At 49.5% G+C, this 16,244-nt stretch overlaps 1 protein-coding gene across 1 annotated transcript in view; it reads right to left on the bottom strand.

Annotated features, from left to right (window-relative positions):
* Window positions 1–2,760: 2,760 nt before the first annotated feature.
* Window positions 2,761–16,244, bottom strand: part of MXD1 (MAX dimerization protein 1) — a 20,678-nt gene continuing 7,194 nt past the window's right edge. The window contains exons 4-6 of the mRNA XM_084765261.1: window positions 8,636–8,750; window positions 7,169–7,328; window positions 2,761–6,782 (exon numbers count right to left, since the gene is read on the bottom strand). Coding sequence (XP_084621387.1) covers window positions 6,574–6,782; window positions 7,169–7,328; window positions 8,636–8,750 — 484 coding nt within the window. The 3' untranslated portion in view covers window positions 2,761–6,573. The remainder of the gene's footprint in view (window positions 6,783–7,168; window positions 7,329–8,635; window positions 8,751–16,244) is intronic.

Genomic DNA, 16,244 nt, shown 5'->3' with positions numbered 1-16,244 from the left:
CACTGTGATGCCTAAACATAGACCAAGGCAGCACCTGCAAAAGGGGACTGTAAGGCCCGTGGAAGCTGAGGGCCAAGCCTGTTTGAATAGAGAGGTGTCCCCCCACCCTGGGGTCCCAGTGCCAGCAGCCCTTGTAGGGTCTTCACAGGGTGGATCAAACTTTAACGGAGGGCAGCACCAGCCCCTGAGAATTTCTGGGTTTCCTACTTCGGTCATGGGAACCTGAGGTAGAAAACAGCCTTCCTGTTCAAGGCCTGCAGAGGATAGATGCTGTGTGGGGTGGGGTGGGGTGGGGTGGGGAGGGTGAGGGGTGGGGGTTGGGTTGGGGGGAAGGGAGGATGGTGACAATGGACCCAGAGAGGGAGGTGGGGTGAAGGCAGAAACAGGAATGCTGAGTGTCCACTCTTCACCCTAGCTGTGCACATGGGGCAAATATCTCTCCCACCTTGGTCTTTTTATCTGTAAAATGGAGGGAGGCAGCCTCCACCTCCCTAGATGCTCTGTGAGTGCCTGGTTGGCCCGAGGACCCTCACCCAACAACACATCCTGGTGCAAGGCCTCAGTGAACGGGCAGCATTGTGAAGGTTGTCTTACTTCTGAGAGCTAATACTCTAGGCCAATTTTCCAAAGGAGAAATAGTAGGAAACTCCCTTTCTTTGTGACCTGGCGGCTTTTAGGGGAACCCTAAACTTTCTAAACTCTTTGGTGTTAAAAATGAAAGAATAAGAACTTAAAGGCCAAACTGGATGTGGGATGAACACTTGTCAGTCCCAGTGGCTCAGGGGCTAACCTAAACCACAGATCCAGGATCCTCTCAAAAGAAACAAAACAAAACAAAACAATTAAGTGCTGGAGATAAGGCTTGGAGAGAGCACCTGCCCAGTATGTGTGAAGACCGAGTTCCATCCCTAGGATCCCAAGAGAAAGACGGGAAGGGAGGGAGAGACAGAGGGAGAAAAACTGCTCATTTTTCTCACCGTTGACCCTGACCAAGTGCAGCCGAGGGAGCAAGGACACAGCAGGAAGAGTGGGAGCTCCAGGTTGGCTCCCTGGAGGGGCACTGTCTGAAGGCTGGGCTCCAAGTCACTTGCTTACAAGTGTGTCTTCTGATGTGGGACAGAACCTAGCCCAGAGGGCTGTTGTGTTTATGCGAAGAATGGAAGTCACCAAGAGCTGTCACCCCTAGTGGGACACTGCAGGGTCAACGAGACAGCTTAGAAGGTGAAGTTGCTTGTTGCCAAGCCTGATGACCTGAGTTTGAATCCCAGGACCCACATGATGAGAGAAGCAACTCCTGCGAGCCGTCCTCTGACCTCTATGTGCATGCTGTGGTACATGTGTGCACACACATTTACACAGAACAAATACAGGACTGCTTGTTTATTTGAGGCAGGGTTTATCTAGTCCTGGCTGTCATGGAATTCATTACGTAGACCAGGATAGCCTAGAACTTTCAGAGAGTGCTGGGATCAAAGATATGCACCACCATATCTGGCAATAGATGTTTTGTTGTTGTTGTTTTGAGACAGGGTTTCTCTGTGTAGCCTTGGCTGTCCTGGACTCCCTTTGTAGACCAGGCTGGCCTCGAACTCACAGCGATCTGCCTGCCTCTGCCTCCAGAGTGCTGGATTAAAGGCGTGCGCCACCACACATGGCCTGTTATTTATTTTTTTTTTAAAGGAAGAGGATATTGTAAACTGGATCTCTTCTTCCTTCTGTGGATAGCCAAACTGGAGATGTTTTCCATAGTCTCCCACGGTGTCCCAGCCCAGGTGCCTCAGCAGGCACCCACTCTGCAGGCTAGCTCTCATTTCCCAGGTGTTTTCCTATTTCTTGGCTCTGTGGCCTCAGCACAGTGCCTGGCCCAGCAGAGGCTTACAAAAGGCAAGGCAAGGAATGCAGGTGGGTGGGAACATGGGCTCTGGCAGTGCCAGGGAACTGAATTGCTTTAATTCTAATCAACAAATGACTCAGGGGACTGGGTGTGGTGATACATGCCTGTCACTCCAGGACTTGGGAGGATCAGAAATCCAAGGTCATTCTTTTTTTTTTCTTTCTAATTAATTATTTTAATGTGTGTGGGTGTTCAGTGCATCACATACTTGCCTGGTGTCCACTAAGGCCAGAAGAGGATGTTGGATGCTCTGGAACTGGAGTTATAGATGGTTGTAAGCTACCACGTGGGTGCTGGGAACTGAACCTGGGTCCTCTAGAAGAGGACCAGTGCTCCTCACCACTTAGTCTTCTCTTCAGCCTTATTCTTGACTACTTAGCAAATCTGAGGGTAGGTGGGATATATGAGACTCCATCTCAAAACACCAGTGAGAGAGAGAGGACAGATGAGGGAAAGGAGAGGGAGGGGGAGAAAGGTAGGGAGAGAGAAAGAGAAAGGAAGGGAGGGAAGGAGGAAGGGGGGAGAGAGACAGAGAGGAGAGAGAGAGAGGGAGGGAGGGAGGGGGGAGAGAGAGACAGAGGAGAGGGAGGGAGAGGGAGGCAGGAAAAGAGAAAGAGAAAGGAAGGGAGGGAGGGAGGAAGGAGAGAGAGAGAGGGGGAGGGAGAGGGAGAGAGAGAGAGAGAGAGAGAGACGCAGAAAGACAGAAAAACTGAAGGAAGAAGAGAGGCAAACTGAATGGTCACATTTTCAAAGTCATCATCACAGAGTTCCAGAGTGAACTTGCCATGAAATTAAAAGAAACAGGAAATCTGATCAACGCAGTCCTTCTCACAGGGCCTGAGAAGTGGGACACGGGAAGACCAATGTTTCTTTAATAATGAAATAATTTATTTGTTAATGGACGGACACATAGATTCACACACAGCAAAGAGTCTCTAAATCATGATGGCTCTAAAAACACATGTGCTAACTGCAGCCCCTCCCCCCAAAGCACCGTTCTCCACAGTCTCAACACAGGTTTACATTGGCACCATATTTACATAAAGAAACATCTGGAAACATGTTTCCCATTCTTCACCTACAGCTCTCCTGTGGAGGCTGCTGCCCTCCAAACTAGCCACTCACAGCAATATCCCAGGAGCACCAATTCTAGGGAAAGAGGTAGAAGCAAGCTTGGATTTTAGATCAAAGCTAAAATGAAGAGTGCCTGCTTCAACCCACTGTCCTCCCAGACAGAGTAAGAGCTCAGAGGAAGAAACCCAGATACATCTTAGCACAGAGCGCCTTCCTGATTCTGTGTGATTTTGAGATACGATAAACACTCAATTTCCTTGGCCATCCATGAGCCGAGTCAACGGTGCCAATCAATTATTTCTCTTAGAAGACCACAGTTAAAGAAAATTATTAGAACTATTGATGAATCACATTTCACACCACCTCAACCCAGGATCTTTGAACACAAAACATACTGCAGACTACAGCGCTCTGGGCACACAGAAAGAGAGAAGCCAGCACACAGCAAGAGGCGCTGGGCTGTCTTCTCCCAAAAGCACTAAGCCAGGAGCAGCAGCTACTGAAATACCAAAGAGACACAGAAAAATAATAGAAAACACACAGGGATGGTAAAGTAGGAAGACAAAACACTGTAGCCACCCCAGGAAAGAAACAGAAAACAGGATTTGGGTGATAAATTACAAAGCACAATAAAAATGGAATTCCTGCCAATATAGCATGGTATAAAACCTTAATGTGTCTATATTCGCTCTTCAAAAAATAAGTTCTCTCTTGAAGGGACAGGGAAGAAGGAAGGCAAGAGGGGGAAAGTCCACAAAACTCATCGTCTAGTTCCCAAGATATTGCTAGAAGGTTTTGAGTGTCATATGCCATCTCCTGTGTTCTTAGACCCCCAAATAACCTTGGCCACATCAAAGACAGGAAGAGAGGCCACAGGAGGCTCAGGAAAACCCTTGGCTTCTGCTGAACACAGCAGGGGGTACAGGAAACAGCTTCTCTAAAACCAAGCCATAACATTACTCCAGCAGCCACTGCAGGGTTGGGCCTGCCCAACTCACTGATCCCGGCCGGAGTTATTCTTGGGTTGAGAGGGAGAATCTAGGTTCTGTTCAAGACTCCGATGGCCTCACCAAGCCAGCACCAGGTCTTCAAGGGCAGAGGCACTGGCAGTTGCAACCAAATTCAAGATACTTTGTTAGCAAAAGAAAACCCAAATTGAAACTTGCTGGGTGCTGGGCGTACATCCAAAGCCGGTCCTGTGTTTTCTGGACGATGCACTTGTTTCCTTGTGGCATGAAATTAAGTTGACAGTGAGCTTCTGTCTTCCCACTTGTATCGTGACAGGGTCCTCAGAGTGCAGCTTAGATTTTAGTTTCGAAAGGAACTTTCACATAAAAATATGCATGTGTTTCAGTGACACATTTCTGTTTACGTATAACGTCAAAGTCTTAAGTGCTGAGGTTCAGACCTTGCCCCCCTCCCCCGACAACCTTAATAGCAAGGTTTTTCATTTTGCTTAAGAAAACAAAAAACACCCCAAGCCTGGCTCTTGGCAGACATGCTGGTGCTGAGTGAAGGGGAGATGGGGAGGGAGATAGCTGCCCTGGCCAAGCCTGGAGGTCCCTGGAAGCTACAGATTTGGTCAGAGAAAGCCTGCCTACCACAATGACTTAGTCTACCTCAAACTTCCAAAGTCAGGCCCGGCCTTGGCAGTCAGTCTGTTACAAGTGCTTACAAATACAGAGATCTACCAAACATATATGCAAGGACCAGACAAACAGGGCAAAGGTCAAATAAGTACTGTTTTATGTTGGGACAGTAAACTTCATATTTCAACCAAAAGAAAAAAAAAAGCAGTTTAACTCAAAGGCGCAACAATTAAAACAAAGAAAAATAACGGCATCTCTTAGACACCTTCTAAAGTGAAATAAATATGTGTACAAGTTTTGTCCCCTCCTCCGGTGCAGCCCGCAAGCTTCTCCCGTGTCTTGAATTTCTAATGGCTTTGGATGCAGTGAGCAGACGTGACGCTCTCTCGGGTGGGGGTGGGATGGAAGGGGACCTCAATTTGCAGCTGTATCTTCTAGAGACAGGCCCAGCCAACTCCTTTAACACCATCACTCTGCTTAGACTCGGGAAGGGGCTTTACAAATGCAAACGGCATCCAAGCTGTGTTTCTGTGCTAATTTTCAGCTGGTATTTGGAAAACACTCCAACAAGAGAAAAATAAAAAGCCAAAACAGGACTTTGGGACCATTAAGGAACCCATGACACCCACAGTGACCTTGCTTGGCTGGGGCTGCTCTCTCTGCCAGGGTATGGTTGGACTTGAGGAGGGTGTGTGACTCTGTAGCCACCTGCTACCCAGTCAGCCATGGAGCCCATAGGTGGCACCTGGGGATCTCAGGAGTGCTCCATTACTTGGGACACAGGCTTGGCTGCAGAGCACAGATTTACAGATGGTTCAGACTCAATGAAAAGGATTCACCAGAGGCTGAAAGCATCTAGACCTCAAAATACGAATGCAAAAATATTTAGGGGGAATGAACTAATTTTGTAGACAGCTACGTACAAAGTTTCTAGAACATCTATAAAAGCAGTCATAAGAATTTATATTCCATTACATTAGTTTATATAAAATGAATAAATAGTATTTATAGGTTTTGTGTGTCTTATGTACATACACATGTGCTCTGGTTTAGCTTAAATAAAAATGCCACAAGGGGAAAAAAAAATCATCCTTTTAAGCCACCGACCTGGAAGTCTCCAGAAGGAGGCTCCCAGATGTGTTCAAAAATAGCTCAGCAGGAGAGCCCTGGTGACACAGGCCCTCCTGTTTACTTGCCACAGAGAAGAAATGTGGCCCTTTTCTCTCAGAGACAGTGGCTACTAGCTCAGCCAGCGCCAAAACTCAGTTATTGCTGGGAGTCCGACAGGGAAGCGGTGGAGGGGACCGTGGGGACAAAGAAGCACAATCACTTTCGTTCTGTGGACAATGGAGATCTCATCTATCTCTGAGGTAGGACAGTGTTCCAGAGACTAGTAGCATCAACAAACTTGGGGCACGGGGTGCTTGAGAACAGCACACGGCCAGGCCCCCGGAACAGCACGCAGGGCACACTGTTCTCCTGAGCTGCCGAGTGCCCGCTCTTAGCGGGGACACCATGGCATGCGGCTGGGCCGCAGCAGGGCTTGCTGGAGGTACTCCTGGCTTCTCAGTGCTCCTCGGTTTTGCTTTCAAAGATTTCTTTGGGGTTTCTGAGACTGAGTTCCCTTCGAGAAGTTTCTTTGCTTCGGTTTCCTACGTGCCAGACAAAGCGTGAGCTTCTCTCCAGGGTGAGTACCATCATAGGCCAAAAAACTAGGAAAGAGCTGGTCAGCTGCAGGAGGACAGTGCACAGGGGGCTGCTGAGAGGCGAGAACTGCTTAGAGCTAAGGATTCTTGGGTGCTTCGAACTGACTGGAATGTACAGTCTCTCAGCGTCGACGTGTATGGACAGAGAAGCTACCGACCGCACTCAGGACCGCAACCCTATGTGCTTTCTGCAAAGTGGACAGGGCTGATTTTGGTCAAGGTGGTACGTAAGGTTTGCGTGCAAGGGCGTCTGGGCAGGTCTGGTGCACTACCTAACCAGGTGTGGTGGAGAGGACCCGTGGGCCCTCTCCTATAGCCCGAGGCCTCCCTTGTGCCCATCCTGGAGCTTGGCTCTCTTGACACTGGCACTGGAGTAGCCCTCGTCACTGCCCAGGCTCTGCATGCTGCCTCGCTCATCCGAGTCACTCACGCTGCTGCTCCAGCCCAGGTCCCCAGTGAGGTAGTCTGTGCTCTCCACATCCACATCCACGTCCACGTCCACATCCACGTCCAGCTCTTCTGCAGGGGACGAGACACATGGATGAGCCACAGCTCCCGGGGCACCTGAGAGCTTCCCCCATCCCTTCTTGGGCACCGCTACCTAATTCTAGCAGAGTTAGGTGTAGGGGCTATGCCAGGCTCGAGGCTCAGGTTCTGAAGGCCCGAGCCCTGACTCTTTATGTTTTTTATTGCATTTTTACTGAGCGTGACTGTGCATAAGTGGAGGTTAGAACAACCTTCAGGAGTTGTTTTTCTCCTTCCACCGTTAGTCCCAGGGTTCAAACTCAGGCTTAGTGGCAGGTATCTTCACCCACTGAGCCGCCTCCACAGCCCCTATGAGCCCTGCCTTATCTGCTCTGGGGTTGGCCCTGCTGCCTGAAGCCCCCCTGGCAGGTGTGGCTCACCCCTGTCTGAGTCAGAGCGCTCTGAGGATACCACAGAGCCCACGCTGTCCATCCGAGTCCTCTCAGCACCCAGCTTCTCCAGCCGCCGCTTCAGGTGCCGCTGCTCACGCTGAAGCTGGTCTATTTGGTGGACAGCTTTTCTGTCACAATCTTCAAGTTTCTGCAAGTCAAAGGGGTGGTTGTTGGAGCCTTTGGGGTGTGTTCTACACAAGCAAAGAACCCATACCTGCCTCGATAGCAGGGCAATATGCTATGTGTCCCCAGGAGATGGGTGCTATGTCCCTTGTCAAGCTCCTCACCTGGCCAGTGACTGAGGCTCTAACTTCAGCACTCAAGCTCTACAGGGCTGGCCTGTCACAGAGATGCAGGCAGAGTCTGACAGTTTGAGTCTCACGCCCCTTAGCCTTGGTAAGCCAAAATACTACAGACCACTGGCCTGGTCTTCATATTTGTGGCTACCATCTGAACACCTCTCAGAACTGGAATGCCACACTGCAAGTGAGCTCTCACGCACAGTTCCTTAGACTTATTCTTACAAATCTGCCCCCAGTCCTCATGTTCTTCAGATAATTAATGAGAGTGTTTAATTGTAGCTGTTTTGCTTCCAGTGTAGGCTCTCTCCCAGAGCTGTCCATACATATGATCCTAGCAGTTAATAAACTGGTATTTGTCTAAACAAGCTTTGGCTGAATGGTGATGCTGGCTATGGTTCAGTAGTGCACACAGAGTTGGCACAGACAGACATCATGAGGTGCTCAGGATACACGTATGTACAAAGACCTGGTTCCCTCATGGGGCTACAGGACAATTCTGGGGACACCTAGCCACTGCACAGGACACTGACCCCATGGCAGGAAAGGGGCAGAGGCTTCTGGGAGCCCTGTGCTGAGATCTGTAGCACCAGGAGAGGCTAGCCATAGAGAAGTCAGGGCAAGGTACTGCAGAGGAAATGGTAGGTATGGTGGCCCTGGTACCACAACGATAAGACAAGGAATGGAGAGAGGGCCGCATGCCCTGCCACACTGCAACCGAGGCAGGATAGATCTGGTGACCACATGTCCTGAATCCAAGAGCATTTAGAATAACTCACACAGCTGAGGGACAATGGGTTTGCATCTCATGGTGCAGCAGGTGTGTGTGTGTGTGTGTGTGTGTGTGTGTGTGTGTAGATAGTACAGAGCATAAAGGGGACTGTGGGGTCTCCTTCAGTTGACAGTGGTAGGTGCAGATGGGCACAGATCGGGCTATGAGATGTTGAGGTCCTGGTGATGGTGGGGATACCAGTAGCTAGAGGTACCAGGGCCTGAATTTCTGACTGGACCCTTTAACTGGGTTTTGCATGCTGGGGAGGCAGGTGGGAGCAGCCCAGAGCCCATCTTGGAGATACACGCTTGTTTGTCCTCACAGTAGCTGAGACACCCTCACCAGGCCAGGAGGGGCAGAGCTGCAGCAGGTCAAGGCACCTACCTTTATGTGCAATTTGGCTTTTGTCAGCAAACTCAGTGTGGTGTGTCGGCTTGACTCAGGGCCCAGTGGCACCAATCCCTTCAACTTCTCTAGGCACAGGCGGAGGTGAGCACGCCTGTGGAAACAGGAGCATAGCAGCACTTGAGACCCCCATAACAGGCTCTGAAGTGCCTGACCCAGTAAAGGCTGGTGCCAGCAATGACACTGAATGAGGCCAGGCCCCTGCACTGAAACCCAGGGAGAAGCAGAACATCTGATTCCATTTCTAACTCAGGAGGGTGGGGCACAAATAAAACCTCTTCATGAGGCACTTTTATCAGCTTCTCCTGAGTGAGAAGATGACATGCCCTGGGGAAAGTCCTTGGCCTTCACTCTCTTCCTAAGTCACTGAATCTATATCATTGCTGAGTGTAGATTCCATATTTGCAGTTATTCACTGAGGAGATATATGTTAGCAAAGATGAGAGCAACCCAAAGAGCCCCTGTTGGCAATAGATCAAGTAAATTATGGTATATTCACACAGGGGAAGACTATGCAGCTATGAAAAAGACTGAGGCGGTGCTCTATGGCAGTGATCTGAGCAAACTGAGTACACTATCTGCACAGACAGGGCAGGAAAGCAAGAAGCCACATTCATGTGCTTCTGTGTGCTCGAGTCTTCAACAGTTCACCAGACACCAGTGGCCGTGGCTGGGCAGAGAAGGCTGGCAAGAAGACGCAGAAGGAAGGCAGGGAGGGGCATTTTTACTGAAAAATGTTTGGTAAGTTTGGGTTTTCTGACTGCACAAATCTACTGTTATTCTAACAGTTACATATATTTTTTTTCACAAGTGGGATATGTTTATCACAGGCAATGCTGACTAATGTGTGGCTGGGAGAAATGCTTCTCCATCTTAAGTGTGCTGGACAAAGGCTGACAAGAAAGGAACAAGAGCCACACACAGCTCCCGTGTCACAGAATGACCAGGAGCACAGGAGCCCCACAACCTTGGACATTTGTACTTCATTGAAAGAAACCTTGGCTTGGTCTTCACCATAAGTTGTAACAGATTCCAGGGATATGAGAAATGGCTAACTTTGAGGGTGTCTGTGTAGGTCTACAACCTCCTTAAAACCTTCCTGAGTCATCTTAGCCCACAGGGAATCCTCATTCATGGGGTTCCCTGTAGCCTTGGTGTCTGTCTCTCAAGCCTTCATTCACGCTCCTTGGGAGGCCGGGCGGCAGCTAACTCATGCTGACTTAACATGCACACTGATGACTGTGGCAGTTGTCCCTGGAAGACAAGAGTCCATCTCGGCACCTCTACACAGAGCTTGGGCAACGCCTTTTCCCACACACAGCCCGCTAGGCAGAGTGCCTCCAGCTGAGAGGGAACAGGGCAGACCCTTCTGAGGCAGCACCAGGAGACATGGCTTGGACCTTGTTCGGAGGCCCCTGTCCCATCTGGATTATGGTGTGCCGAGGGTCGCTGAGCTCAGGAGCACATTGTCACCCTGAGCTGGTGGGTGTCAAAGCCTGGATGCTGGCTGTGAAGTCCTGCCCTGTGGAAGCACCCACAGCAAAGACTCAATAGCGTTAAGGGGTGGAGGGGAGGAGAGAGAAGCAGAAGCCGTGTGCACAGTACTGGAAGGTGGGGACACTCCAACACTGATCGCGCCATTGGAATACTGTACAGCAGAAACAAGATACAGTGCACATGTCTGAAAATGCCACAAGGAAACCGGGCAACTCGCACACTAGAAAAGTAATACCAAAGAGACATCATGAGGGCTGCAGACAGCTCAGTGCTGCTCTTCCAGAGGACCAGTTCTGTGAATCCAGACTGGACTCAGTTCTCAGCAGGTTTGGCAACTCACAACCAGCAGGGATTCTGATGCCCCCAGCCTCCACAGACACCTGCGCTCACATGCACACACCCAAACACAGGCACATACTTTAAAAAAAGTCTTAAAAAGGAGAAACTATATTGTTACATGACTTACTTGCACTAGCTTATCTCTAAAGTTTACAGACTAGTTACATATAGATGCTTAGCACCCTGCTCAATATTTGAAAAGACTATAGAGGTAAGTCTGTCACACTGTCCTCCTGAGATGTGGTCACACAGACTGGCAATGTGCAGATCTGGTGCTGTGCCCTGGCTCCTGTCATCCCTTCAGCCTGTCTAGTAGTGCCACACTGCCTTGAACCTATGTAATGAAGCTGGAGAGCTTCCTGATGGCTCTTCAGGGGGTCATGTAGACAAAAGGCTTGCGGCTACAGCACACAAGAAGCCACGCTTTCACCAGCACTGCAATCCACAGTGCTTGCAGTCATGAGTGGACTGTAGCCAGCAGTCCACACAGATCAACCACAATCCTCTTGGTGGGCAAGCACCCCAGGCCCTATTTATTATTATTTTTTTTTTACCTTTCTGCATCAGTCAATTGCTACCCAACCTAACATTAGTGTAGGGGTGTGGGTAACTACCGTGAGCAGACATGGATTGGCAGAATGCCTCAACCTCCCTCCCAGACACCCGCAAGTCAGGGTGCACATCAGGGAGAGGCGACAGATAAAACACCCAAGAGAATAGACAACTTCTGTCCTGGGAATATCTGGTAACCAAGCTCATCCTTCTGTGGAAATACAGACATCACTTATGTGGAAGGAAAATATCAGCAGAGCATTTATAAGCTAGCGAGGGCAGCAGGAGGGCCTCTGAGGTCACGTGTGTCATGTGGCCGCAGGATTCAGGTCAGGAGGGAGGCATGTGCCTTGCTTTCCAGGCTGCAGGCTCTGGTGTTCTGACGTACCCCAGCCCCCTCCAAACCTCTATCCCAAAGGCCTTCACAAAGCAAAAGGTGAGGACTCAGACCTGGATGGACAGGCGCGGACACCTGGAGAGTGTGCCGCCCTTCCCAGAGCAAGACAGAGGAGTGAAGTTAAAACAACGTGGGAAGAACTGATGGGAAGAAACTATCAGCCACGGCTGAAGGACAGGAAAATCTGAGTGAATGGAAAAACTCTGCACATTCCTGGCGATGACCCCTCAAAGCAAAAACGCCAGCATTCCTCCAACTTAATACAACTCCACAAAAACAAAATCCCAACAGTTTATTTTTTTTAATGTTGGAAAGTTAGCCTAAACTTCATCTAAAAGAATACACGCGAGAGAGTGCCAGCATTCTGGAAAGAGTGAGGAGGAACGTGCTGCACTGATACTACAGTTAGGGAGCTGCGAAGCTTGAAAGCTAGCCGGCTAGCATGACCGTGCACACAGGCACAGGCAGAGCACACTCAGACACAAAGACAGGGTTGCAGCCCCTAGAGTGAGCATGCAGACCTGGCCTGGGAGCGCCAACTCACCATCAAAATAAACCCCAACAGACTAGCGATCTAAATGTAAAACGTGCTCACACGCTGCAGTGCTGTTAGTTTTGCTCAACTTTTCCTCGGGTCACGAAGGACAGAAAACCAAATTGCCAAGTGAAAGAGAAATGACCCCAGGGCGAACGGTGCCTCACAGTGATCTGTGTACCTAGGAACAGACTCAGAGTGAAGAGTAGCAATGCAGACAGAAGCTCCAGACCCTGCACCCACCCTGAGCTTCCTGACTTAGAAGCTGCCAAGCTCCCGTATGTCTGTTAAATCTCTGTCTTGCAGGCTTAAGTTTTAAATAGGAATCCCACAGTATACTGCGCACTCAGTAGTCAACAGGCAGGCATTTGGTTCTTCCACTCTATCCTGAAGAGCTGCTCAGGGGACTACTGTGTGCTGCTTCTTTCCTCCTGGGTGCTGGGGTGATGCTGGAGAAAAGCAAGTCCCTGCCCCTGCCTCTGAAGCATTTAAAAATCAGCCCCCCAAACCTCTGAATAGGCTCCCTTTGCCCTCTTCCTTACCCGCAAGCGCCCCAGAACACCCTGAGTGCATCCTGTGATAATCTGCTCTCCTCTCTCACTGGGTGGCATCACTCACTCACTCATACTGAACTTTCTATGTGGCTAGCTCACTAGTGAGGACAAAAAGACACCAAGTTTCTCATCAAGCACTGGACCTCAGAGATAGATAATATTGCGCCTGTCCAGGCTGACCAGGGTGCTTAGGGCTGTGGCACCTGTGGACGGCCAGGACCTGTTTCACTAAAGCATGGTGTGCTTGACCTTGTGCAGCACTGTTTTGTTTTCTATCCAAAAAGGAGAGGGTAGGCCTTCAGTGCTTTCTCTCCCATTATGGTGTGTGCAGAGACTTAAATAGCACAGATCCACTGCAGGATCACTAGGTGTGCTCAAGCTATAACGTATGAGGTCAGAAGACCCGAGTCTTACTAAGGAAGCAAAGCCGTGCTGGGTTGAAGAGTGGTCTCTGCTGCCTCTATGTGAGGTTCCAGCGCTTACACAGTAGCTCAGCACGACTGTCCACAGCTCCAGTTTCTGGGGACCTAACGCCCTTTTCTGAACTCCTTAGGCATCAGGCATGCACACGGCGCATCTACATTCATGCAGGTAAAATACCCAGAAACACAAATTAAAACAAGTAACTCTGTAAAATGAAATAAAAAGCAGCAGCCCTGGGTGTAAGCCAGGGCAGCAGAATCAGCGAGGAGACTGGTTTCCTGCGGGAGATGACGGGCCCAGCAATTACAGGACAGATGCACCCATACACCTCCTTTGTCCTATGGAAGGGTGGGTGCTCGACACGCACCGCCCCGTTCTACACATCTTTCCTTCTCTTGCAGATGCCGGGTACTTAACTGTTGAGCCCCAGCCTGGCGGAAGAGAAATGGACCCAGGGCTAACAGGTGCCTCTCACAGTCACCTGTCTAACTGTCCTGAATGTTTAAGGTGCCACAGAAACCCAAGTGTATTCAACTCTGCCACACCAAAGGGTAGGGGGTGGGGAGGAAAATCCCACCTTAGAATTTTAGGGGGTGGCTTTTATTTTGTGTGCCTCCACAATCTATATATGGCTATGGGGAGTGGAGAGTGTAACTCAGCAGGGTGATTGCTGGGTTTGTGCCCAGCACAGCGTGAACTGGGTGTGGCAGTGCACTCTATAATCCCAGCATTGGAGTGGGAGGATAAGAAGTTCAAAGTCATCCTTGGCTATACAGGAAGTTTGAAGTCAGCCTGGGATGTATGTAACCCTGCCTTTTTTTTTTTTTTTTTAAAAGGAGGCTCAAGTGTCCTAGGGGTTGACAGGGTGGTTTTTTCCTAAGGAGTCAGCTACAAAGCCAAGTTGCTGCAACAGTAGCTGTTGACCCCAAACTCAAGAATTTCTTAAGCCATGCAATGCCAACAAGAGAGAGGGAGAGGGCCAGAAAACTGTACCCTCTTCCCCTGGGCTGCAGTGACCACGGTTTGGCTAAATTAACGACAGAGGCCTTCCTTCCTTCCCTTTCAGACCACACACTGTAAACCAGGCAAAGACTCACTAGGACCCTGCAAGACGGAATTCCAAAAAGAACAGGAAGCCGGGGTGTGTGTGTGTGTGTGTGTGTGTGTGTGTGTGTGTGTGTGTGTGTGTGTGTGTGTGTGTGTAGAAACTCCCCCAGCAAGCACAGGACAAGGCCACACAGAAGCAATCTGAGGTCTGTGCGGCCAGCGCTCACTTCCAATCACCTTCTGGGATTCTGCCTCACAGTCCTTCGTGTGCTTCAGCCCTCCATGGACCAACAAAGGGTTTCTGTTGTCAGACAGAGTCGGGTGGGCGTGGCTGGTGTCATACCCAAGTGTAAATTTGTCTAGTATCCAACATAGGGCTCAGGTCTTGGACCACAGGAAGCAAAGCCTAAACATCTCTGAACTGTTTAAAACAACAACCTATGCTCTCTTGTGCACACAGATAGACTGAATCACACACACACACACACACACACACACACACACACACACACACACACACACTGTGTAGTACTCTCACAGAGGAAAAAGGCATAAAATAATGGAAGACTGGGAGTTTTTGCCTGAAGGATGTAATCTGTTTTTTCTTTGCAGTGCTGGGATGGGTCCCAAGGCTGTACATGCCAGGCATGCACTCCACCATGGAGCCCTGGCCCAAAAGGCTGAAACTGGGCAATACAAATACGTGCCTACATAAAAGGTCTGAAAGGAGCCACATGTGGTAGAGCATGCCTGTAATCCCAGCACTTGGGAGACAGAGGCAGGCAGATCTCTCTGAGTTCAAAACCAGCCTGGCCTATAAAGTGAGTCCAAGACAGCCAATGTTACACAGAGAAACCCTGTTTCGAAAAGCAAACAAAACAAAAGTCTGAAAGGAGGAGAACTTGAGGCAGATAGAAGAGAGACCCTAAGGGTGAGGATGGGAGGCCACAGCTACTATCTTCTACCCACACAGCACCATACTCACTTGAAATCCAAAGAGGGTCAGAGATGACTGCTTGATTTTCTTGCCAGCCCCTGCCTGCCTGGTAAGGATCTGGCCTGTCCTTTTCTGGGTGAAATTTAAACTTGATTCTTCAGAGGTTTGTAGGAGGCAGGGCTACCATCACAGCCGACCTCCTGTTCTCACAGGCACTAAGAAACCCTCCTCCTGGGTGGGTGGCTGGGTGGTGGCCTGCATTTCAAGTGGACGGATGCTCAGGGGCAGAATGAAGCTGTTCCATGGTCCCAAGCCAGCTACATGTGAAAGTCACCTGGGGAGCTTTTAAAGAATTCTAATGAGAGCCTATCCCACAGCTATTAGGTCTGAGTGGCTACAGGAGGGCTGGGCTCTGTTTGTTTAAAGCGCCTCAAAGAATTCTTATTGTTTTTCAGCATAGAAGAGGCCTGTGGTCACATTTGCTTTTTTTTAAGAAACTGAGCCAGGCGTGGTGGCGAACGCCTTTAATCCCAGTACTCAGGAGGCAGAGGCAGGTGGATCTCTGTGAGTTCGAAGCCAGCCTGGTCTACAAAGAGAGTCCAAGATAGCCAAGGCTACACAGAGAAACCTTGCATCAAAAAAAAAAAAAAAAAAAAAAAAAAAAAAAAAAAAAGAAAAGAAAAGAAAGAAAAACAGAAAGAGTCTTCACTGGAGATGGGACATGTATGGAGAAGGGTAGTGCTGACTACAGGAAGCTGCCACAATGTTCATCATACAGAGACAGGGTGGACACACAGGACTCCATTGCTTTTGCTTTACCGCTATAACACTTAAAACTTTCCCATTAAAATGCTATTTTGCAGAATCAGCAGAAATAAACAGCTGTTCTCTGTCCCTGGAAATACATGTGTATGTGTAAATGCATTTAACATACTTTTAAAATTAATTAAAAGTTTTGTAAGTTAGTGAAAAGTACAGCAGAGTGAGAGCTACTAGGCAGTATCACTGAAGGAACGGCAGCTTGACTTGGAAACTAGAGGGTTATCTAAGGAGCAGGCAGCAGCAGGCAGCAGCCCAGGAGAGCCAGCAGCAGCCCAGGAGAGCCAGCAGCAGCCCAGGAGAGCCAGCTTAGGTTTGGGGCAGGGTGAAGCGCAGAGAGCGGCAGGTCCCCTTCTGCAACAACCAGCCTCCACATCTCCAGCCATCTCTGTTTTCTATATGCACAGCTGCCTGAGTTAGACTCTACTCATCAGGTAACTGCAGGTGCAAATGCATGTGCAAACACACTGCACATACTCATATACATG

Source organism: Acomys minous (assembly GCF_964271855.1).
Source record: "Acomys minous genome assembly, chromosome: 17".
NCBI lineage: Eukaryota > Metazoa > Chordata > Mammalia > Rodentia > Muridae > Acomys > Acomys minous.
Note: the sequence above shows the minus strand (reverse complement) of the source record. Positions and strands in the feature narration are given on the sequence as shown.